The sequence below is a fragment of the Choloepus didactylus genome, chromosome 25, assembly GCF_015220235.1.
Source record: "Choloepus didactylus isolate mChoDid1 chromosome 25, mChoDid1.pri, whole genome shotgun sequence".
NCBI lineage: Eukaryota > Metazoa > Chordata > Mammalia > Pilosa > Megalonychidae > Choloepus > Choloepus didactylus.
Window position 1 is genome coordinate 2,346,709 of NC_051331.1, and position 8,464 is coordinate 2,355,172.

Sequence of the window (8,464 nt, forward strand, 5' to 3'; positions counted from 1 at the left end):
CATTCAGGTGGAATATTCCCGACGGCTGAGGTGGAAGCTGCACAAACCCAAGCGTCCGTTGGGGAGGAGACACAAGATGGCGCCCACCCAGCCACCCAACGGAAAGTTATGCAGCCATGGAAAAGAACGGCGTTCAGACACCCGAAGGCGTGTGAGTGACGGAATCCAGACACAGAAGGACAAACGCCATATGACCTCGCCTACGTGAAACGTCCAGAACTGCAGATCCACAGGTGCAGGGAGCGGACTGGGGGCTCCCGGGGACCAGGTGGGGAAACGGAGAATCGGTGCCCAATAGACTCGGAGTTTCCGTCTGAGGTGATGGAAAACGTTGGTGATGGGCGAGGGGCGCTTCAGCCCGAGCCCCTGACACCCTAAGATCAGCACTGGGGAGTGGCTCTTAGGATAACCCTTTAAGACGCATCGAGCTTCTGTACGGAAAACCCAAATCCTTGCACCCAAGCGTGCGTCATCGTCGGCAACAAGGACGTGAGGCGTCTCCCAAGACGTGACTCGCTGAGACGAGGCCAAGCTGGGCGAGGTGAGCCCTGGACACAGTGCATTGGAGGCCTTAGGGAAGGGGGACGAAAGAGACTCGCCGGGGGGACGGCCGAGGGAGGCGGAGCTGGGCCCGGGGGGCAGCAGCCCACGCAGAGGATGGCCGAGGGCTCCTGGCAGCCCCAGACTTGGAAGGGGCAGGAGGGACCACCCCCAGGAGACCCCCGAGGGAGCAGGGCCCACATACCTCAAGGTCAGGGTTCTGCCCCTCAAACTGTGGGCAGATATGTTCCAGTTGTCTGAAGCCCCCCGGACTAAGGTACTTTGTTAGGAGATCCAACAGGGACCCTCGCTCAGCCGCCCCCCAACACACCTCTGCACTCAGGTAAGTCAGACGCAACCGTGGTCTTTGGGACGCCTGGAGCCGGGCAGACAGACAGACGGGCAGCACAAAGGCTCCTGTCCACCCTCTCCCCAGCTGCCAGGAGCCAACTCGAGACACCCCATCGGCTGCTCATGCACAGTTGCCCCAACTGCATTCCTGACCAGCACCCCAGGACTGTTTCCACACAGCACCCCTGGGGTCCACTCTGACCCTCAGCTCCTTCTCTTTCCCTTTGGACCTGCCCTTCCCCCGACACTACCCTGGGCTCAGGCTCGGCCCCAGAAACCCCCTTCCTTCTGGCTTTGATATCCCTGCTCGGGAAGCCTCAGGGCCAGGGTGCCAAGTGCAAGTGCCCGTCTGACCGTCGAGGCCACCAGCCCTAACACTCTGTGTGCTGGCGAGAGCCCCCCACCAGCTGCCTGCTGGGCCCTCGGCACCCCCTGCCCACGCAGAGCGCAGTGCTGGTGACAACAGGCCTCTCCTTCCAGCCCCGGCCCCCCACCGACAGCTCAGGGGAGCCCCTCGTGTTTGTCCACCTGCCCGCTTTCCTGCCATTTTTCTGGGGGAACCAGTGGCAAGGCTATAGGGGGCCTGGCCGGGCTCAGCAGGAGACTCAGGCGCGTTTCAGCAGCAAACAGGAACGAAGGCACTGATACGACGGGTGAGTGGAGCCACCAGACAGGAGATCGTGCGCACGGATACGCTATCCGGCACACACAACGGCACGAGGGGACCCTGAAAACACGATGCCGAGGGAGGGAAGCCAGACGCAGAGGCCCACAAGCTGTGTGAGCCCCCTTATTCCACAGAGACGGAAAGCAGATCTGGGTCCCGGGGGCTGGAGGGGCAGGTACACGGTCTCTTTCGTGGGGTGATGGAAACGTCCTGGAATCAGGCAGCGGTGACGGGCACGCAAAGTTGTGACTGTCCTAGAAACCCGAGCTGGGCACGTTAAGTGGGTGAACTGTGGGATGTGTGGATGGTATCACAATAAAACTGTTAATGACAAGGAAGGAGCCGTGGGGCCTGAGACGGGGGAGCAGCAGCACACCTCTGGTTCTGGAACCTTCTCTGTCACCCTGGCTGTGCAGCTCTGCCTGCGTGCCTCGGTTTCCTGGTGATTTGGGGGGACTCTGCCTGTATCGTGGGAGGTGGGGAGGATGTGCTGCAAATGCTCAGCAATGGACTCGGGGTGGGAGGGAAGGACGTGGCCTGGGTGGGGGTCCCGGGTGACATGCCAGGCGGGTGCCAGCTGGGGGTCCTGGAACAGACTGAGCAGCCAGGAGGGGCAGGGTGGGGGCTGGGTGAGACTGGGCCCAAGCGGTGGGGCCAGGGGACCTCGGGAGTCCCCTCCTTGGCCACCAGTGCCCCAGATTCTGCCCACTGGCGGTTCCCTGGGTGGCCGGTGGCTTGGGGCTGTTGCCACCTCCCCTCTGGGAGCTGGGCTGGCTGGCCAGGGGTGTCCGTCACGACAGAGGAGAACCCCAGCCTGCAGGCGGCCCAGGAGAACCTGCTTTTGGAAACTTCCACGTCTCCTGGGCTGGGACGACAGTCCCGCCAGCCACACGCCTCTGGGGATGGTGAAGTGTCTGCAGGGCTGCAGCTGGGGGTCCTTCTGGCTCCCTTGGGTGGCCGGGCCCTCATTCCTGCCGCCCCACGTCCCTCGAGCACCGCCGGGGACAGCGGAGGGCTGTGGGTGCGTGGGGACATCAGCTGACGGGAGCTTGCCGCAGGGCCCCTTCCTGTTTGCTGGGCAGAACTGCAGAGCATGGCTGCAACCTGCGCGGGGGTGTCTGGCAGCGCCCCGACCTCAGAACAGCTCGACTTCCCCTTTCGAAAGGGGGGGCTGAGAGGTGTCCCTGACGCGGCACGCTGGGCAAACTTCAGGCTCCCACGGCCCGGGCCAGCGCAGAGGGGCAGGGCCCTGACCCCGTGCTGCTGTGTGGCCTGGACAGCCCACAGGGGGTGAAGAGTGGCCCCCCAAAAAAGATATGTCCATGTCCCGACTCCCAGCACAGGTGAAGGAAGGGGACCTCGTTTGGAAACAGGGTTTTTGCCGGCCTCGAGTCGAGGAGGCGGGGGTGAGGCCCTCCTGGATTTGGGGTGGGCCCTGAGTCTGACGACAAGCGTCCTCACAAGGGAGGAGGAGCCCGGGAGCACGTCCTGCTGCACTGGGATGGCGGCCTCTGCCGACGAGGCAGAGCTGGACCCCGGGCTGGCCAGCGCCCATTGCTGCCAGAGGCCGGGAGACGATAAACTACTGTTACTTGAAGCTGCTGATTTCGTGGTGATGTCGGACGGCAGCCTCGGGAAACCTGGGCACCGCTGCCCCGCTCGGGGGCTCAGTTTCCAAATTCTCTTTCGAACGGGCCGGGCTGCCGTGAGGACGTGGAGGGAGGATGAGAAAGGCCCGGGGACCCCGGCCCTGAGAGCGACGTGCTCCTGGGCGAGCTCGCCACGGCTGGCTCGTCCTTGTGGGCGACGTGTGACCGCGTGACACCCTGCGCTGAGCAAGCAGGTCTCAGGGGACTTATGAGAGCTGACTAAGCCGGCAGCTCTCAGCTGGGGGCGGCTCTGTCCCCAGGGACGTCTGGCAACGCCTGCAGATGATTCTGGTTGTCGCAACTGTGGGGCGGGGGTCAGGGGTGCTGCCAGCAGCCCCACGGCGCCCGGGGGGCCCCACCCCAAAGTGATCCAGCCCCAGAGGGGTGGGGAACTCTGATTTACGGCACAAGGGGAGGAAGACGCGGGCTCAGCAGAGATCTCCTGTTCTAGTGTCTACACCAGTCGGATTTTCCCCCAGGGGATGCGCGGAGACGTCTGGAGATGTTTCTGGCTGTCACGACTCCAGGGGGGGCCTTGCAACAGGCATCTAGTGGGGGACCAGGGAGGAGGCTCGACCCCCTGCAATGCCAGGACGGCCCCCATGGCAGGGAATGGCCCCACCCTCGTCGGGGAAACCCGTCTCCGAGCGGAAACAACCTGCTCCCTTGTGAAACGCTCGCCCCGGGAAGCATGTTCCTGGCGGTGACGTGGCCTGGGCCCAAACCAGTTTTGGGGATCTGGTGTGGGTCCCGCCCTCCGGGCGGCTTGTAAAGCGTCCTGGAGAGCCCCGGCCTCAACGGCCTGGCTGGCGTGAGGAGGCGCCTGATGCTCTCTAAGGATGTTGTCAGAGGGACGTGCCAGGATCCGGAGGGCAGTGCCCGTGGGGGAGTGGGGGGCTGGTGGGAGCTGCACCGGCGTCACCAGGAGGATGACAGGACTCCCCGACCCAGAGCCTGAGCCGGTGGCCCTCGGGGACGGGGGCCACAGGCGGCCACAGCCACCCTAGGAGCACCTGAGCTGGGGCATGTCCCTCCCCTCTCTAGAACCTTCCATGGCTCCCACCTCCCTCGGAGCAGAAGCCAGTGCCCTCCTCCTGCCCACCAGGCCCCACTCGGCCTGCCCTGTCCCCAGCTGCGCTCTCCGTCGCTCGCCCCGTTCCGGGCCCTTCTGGCATCCTCCAGACTGCCTGTTTCCCCGATGGCCACATGGCCACCCCACCTCCTTCTCCCTGCCCCGTCCCACTCCCTCGTTCCCTGGCTTGCCTCCTGCTCTCACCAGCTCCCAGCGTCCATGTCCCAGGCTGGTGTTTATTTTTCCATCGGCCTCCTCACCCCGGGCCAAATGATTTGGCCCAGGAGAGTGCCTGGTCCCGGGCAGACGCCCCTGGAGCTCTGCTGAGCGGGTGGGACAACCCTGCCCCACACCGGGAGCCAAGCTGGAAAAGCAGAGCTTGGTGCCTGCGGCTGAGGGACTCGGCCTTTCAGGAAAGGAGGTGCATGCAAAACACAACCGTCTGTCATTACCACACGCGTGGAGGAGAAACCTGAAACGGGCCCCGGACACTTGCAAGGGGCGGTCGTACGTTCCCAGTTAACTCCTCGCTGAGGGCCCCAGAGAGGAAGGGAGTGGGAGTGTATACAGCAGGCACTGCCTCGATGCACATGCAGGGAATCCCCATGGCCGGGGAAGGGGGGACCACCCCCCACTCCCCCCCAGCCCCACCGAGGGTCTTGGACTGTCTGGGAACCAAGCTGGGAAAGCGGAGCCCTGGGCCCTGATCCCGGAGACGTGGGCCCTGAGCTCCCGCGCCGCCCCCGGCCTCCGCCGCACGAGGATGGGGCTGTGCTTTGTTCTGGAACACACCCGCCTGCTTCTCCTAAAATACGCCGGTCGGAAAGCCTACCCCGCTCACTGGAGGAAACGGTGCCTCCTCGCTGACAGCTTGGACCTCAGCTTTCGGGGCCTGCTGGTTCCAGATCCGGGAGCAAAGTGGGGGGTGGGTCCCTCGGTGCCCAGGGCAGAGGACAGCACTTCGGGACCCTCGGGCCGAGCAAGGGGTGGGAGGGCGGCTTCTACTGGCCAACGCTTGGCAGAATCTCGGGGTCCGTGTCCCCGGACTCTTCGGGATCAGCCCACACGCCCCCATTCTGGTTTCCAGGACCCCATTCCTTCCCGATCGACGCCCCCACTGTCATGGCAGATGCCCCATGAGGTCAGGGATCCCCAATCGGTGTTGTAACCCAGCTCCTGGCGGGGCAAGAAGGGCTCTGGCTTTGGGGTTCAGGAATCCTGGCTCGCAGTGGCGGGTGGTGAGGGGCTGCTTTCGGGGTGCTGGGGCCGGGCGTTCGAAGCCCTGAAGGTGAGGGGTGCTGGATGATGCCCCCCGAGGATGGGTCTGCTGCCCAGGCCTGGTGGGACCCGTCTGTAAGCAGGACCTTCGGAAGCGTCATTAGAGTGAGGGTGAGTGTGGTGGGAAGGGGGAGCTTGGAGCCACGTGCGTCACTGGAAGGAAAGCTGGAGGGGAAAACGCAGGGACGTATGACAGGGAATCTCGCGCTGGGCAGTTAATTGTGGTTAATTGTAACGACCTAAAAACGTTCCTTCTTGAACTAGAACAAATACACGGCACCGTTAAAAGGAGCTGATAATAGATGGGTACGTGGGAAAAAAAGAACCTACTGCAAACTGTGGACTAGAATTAACAGTAACATCTAAATATTCTCCCATCCGCAGTAATAAACATATGGATCTCAATATCAGAGATTGACAATGCGGTGGATGAGGGGTATGCGATGTTGTGGGCTTTCTTTTCTCTTTCTATTTCTTTTTCTGGAGAAGTGAAAAACGTTCTAAAATCGATCGTGGAGATGAACGCACAACTACATGATGATACTGGGAGCTGCTGAAGGTTTGTGTGATGCGCGAACGTATCTTAATAAAACTGTGTTTAAAATGAACGTCATCCACTAAGACAAGACCCTGGGGACGGAGGGGAGAGGAGTCCCGGGAAGCAGAGGATGCCGGAACTCGGTCGGGGATGGAGACGGCACGTTCCCGTGGCGAATGTCACCGTGGCCCCGGCGAGCCGAGGCAGCCATGAGGCACACGGGCAGCTCCCCGTGGGGCTCGCCACCCCCCAGCCTGCCCCCGCCACGACCCCCCGCGCCCCACTTACCTCGAGCACGGGGCCCGCGCCCAGGATGGTGCGCTCGACACCACTGGCATGGCCCTTCTGGCTGAGCGCAGTGAGGCAATGGATCAGGAAGTTGGTGCTCTGCGTCTTGCCCGAGCCGCTCTCGCCCGAGATGACGATGCACTGGTTGTGCCGTTTGCGCAGCATGGTGTGGTAGGCCACGTCGGCGATGGCGAAGATGTGCGGCTCCAGCCGGCCCAGCTGCTGGTTCTCGTAGAGCTTCACGTACTTGGGGTTGTAGATGGGCAGGAACCGGAAGGGGTTCACGGCCACCAGGATGCTGCCCGCGTACGTGTAGATCTTCTGCTGCAGGAAGCGCCGCTTGAGGTTCTCCAGCAGGTTCTCCTCGGTCAGGGCCGGCAGGTTGCACAGGTCGTCAAAGTCGGCCTGGTGCCAGGGCAGGAAGCCGCGCTCCACCAGGCGCCGGGCGGCCCGGGCCTGCGCCAGGAGCTGGGAGGGCGAGCGCCGGGGCGAGCCATCTGCCTCACGCTCCTGCAGCAGGAAGTAGTAGCCGTCCTCTGGCGGGTGCTGGCCCTGGGCCCGCCGCGGCCACAGCAGCACACGGTGCACGGGCGCGTCGCTGCCGTCCAGCACCCACTCCTCGCCGCCCGCCTCCTTCACCTCCACCAGCACGTAGCGTTTGTTGGCGTCCAGCTGCAGCCGCGCCACGGCGTCCCGGATGACGTCGGACGAGCTGGTGTCCTTGGAGGCGCCCACGCGGCAGGAGGGCGGGCTCCCGGAGGACAGCTGTGGGTAGATGTGCAGGACGTAGGGCGCCCCACGCGGGCTCCCCGGGCCGCCGGCCTCCCTGACACTCATCCTGGCTCCAGCCGCGCCTCGGCATCCCTCCTGGGCGGGGGGCTGCGTCCTGGATCTGGGGGGGAGCGGGGAGCGGAGGGAGGCACGGTTAGGGCGGCGGGATCTCAGGGCGTCGGGCCCCACATTCGGGACCCCTGGCTCCGGACCTGGCCAGGCGAGGCCACCGGCGAGAGCAGCCGAGCCTCCAGGTGCCCTTCGGCCTGACCTCTGACCCCTGACCCGACAGCGGCTCTGACAGCCACCCCCAGCTCTGTCTTAGCTCTGTCCACCACCTCCTGCAGACAGCACATCCCCCCAGTGGGTCCCCAGGCCATATCTGTCCCCAAACCCAGAGAGAAAGAGAACAGACTCATCCATGACCCCAGTCCCATCACGCAAAGCACCGGGCAGACAGAGATGGGGTCCCCCTGCAGGGACACAGGCTGGGCTGTGAATCAGGCCAAGAAAGCAGGGGAGCCGGGAAGGACGGCCAACAGCCATTGGGCACCCCGGAGGGAACCCGGGGGCAGGGGGGGGACGTGGACAGGAGAGCGAGTGGAGTCGAGTCGAGGCTGCCGGTGAGCTGTCAGCAACGTGCCGACACCGACTTTTCAGCCTTGACGAACATACCCCGGAAACACCAGATGCTGGCACTGGGGGAAGCTGGGGGAAGGGCAGACGGGGAATTCTCTGCACCATCTTTGCAACTTTTCTGAAAATTTAAAACTATTCCCCAAGAAAAAGTTTAGTTTCTAAAACATGTCTTTGCTTCCAGAGAGGTTGCAGAGAAAGAGAGGAAATGGGCCAACGCTGGTGACAGAGAGAACAGGGGCAGTCCACGAGGACAGAAAGGTGAAGGGCGTTGACTCCAAGTCCAGCGGGAGAGGGTGGCGCGCAAATGGACATGACGGCGTAAAAGGGCGGCATGAGAGGCCTGTTTGTGCTCTTGGGCCAGGGCAAGCTTTAGGGGAGGGCAACACCTAAGAGGGCTCCTGAAGACTGAATAGGAGTTCGTTTGCAGTCAGGCAAATGGAGGGGAGGAGGGTGTGGCAGGCCTGCTCCCTGTTTTTGTAAAGCAAGTTTTATTGGAACAGAATTTTATTTGCATATCATCTATGGCTGCTTTTGCCAGGACAGTGACCTCAAAGACTCACGCCAGAGAATGCCCATCAAGCTGAAAATATTTACTCTTGGGAGGTTTGCAGCTCTCTGCTCTAGACAGAGGGGTGACTCAGCACTGTCGGGGGACGAGGCCAGGATGACTC

General features: G+C 63.1%; 1 protein-coding gene across 9 annotated transcripts in view; it reads right to left on the reverse strand.

Moving 5' to 3' along the window:
- Positions 1-7,375, reverse strand: part of MYO9B (myosin IXB) — a 63,800-nt gene extending 56,425 nt beyond the window's left edge. For 2 of the 9 annotated variants that reach the window (XM_037818618.1, XM_037818617.1), the window contains exon 1: positions 6,384-7,375. In XM_037818618.1, the coding sequence (XP_037674546.1) occupies positions 6,384-7,220 (837 nt within the window). In that variant the 5' untranslated portion in view covers positions 7,221-7,375. The remainder of the gene's footprint in view (positions 1-6,383) is intronic. The other 7 variants (XM_037818621.1, XM_037818623.1, XM_037818622.1 and 4 more) reach the window with 5 other exon arrangements.
- Positions 7,376-8,464: the final 1,089 nt, after the last annotated feature.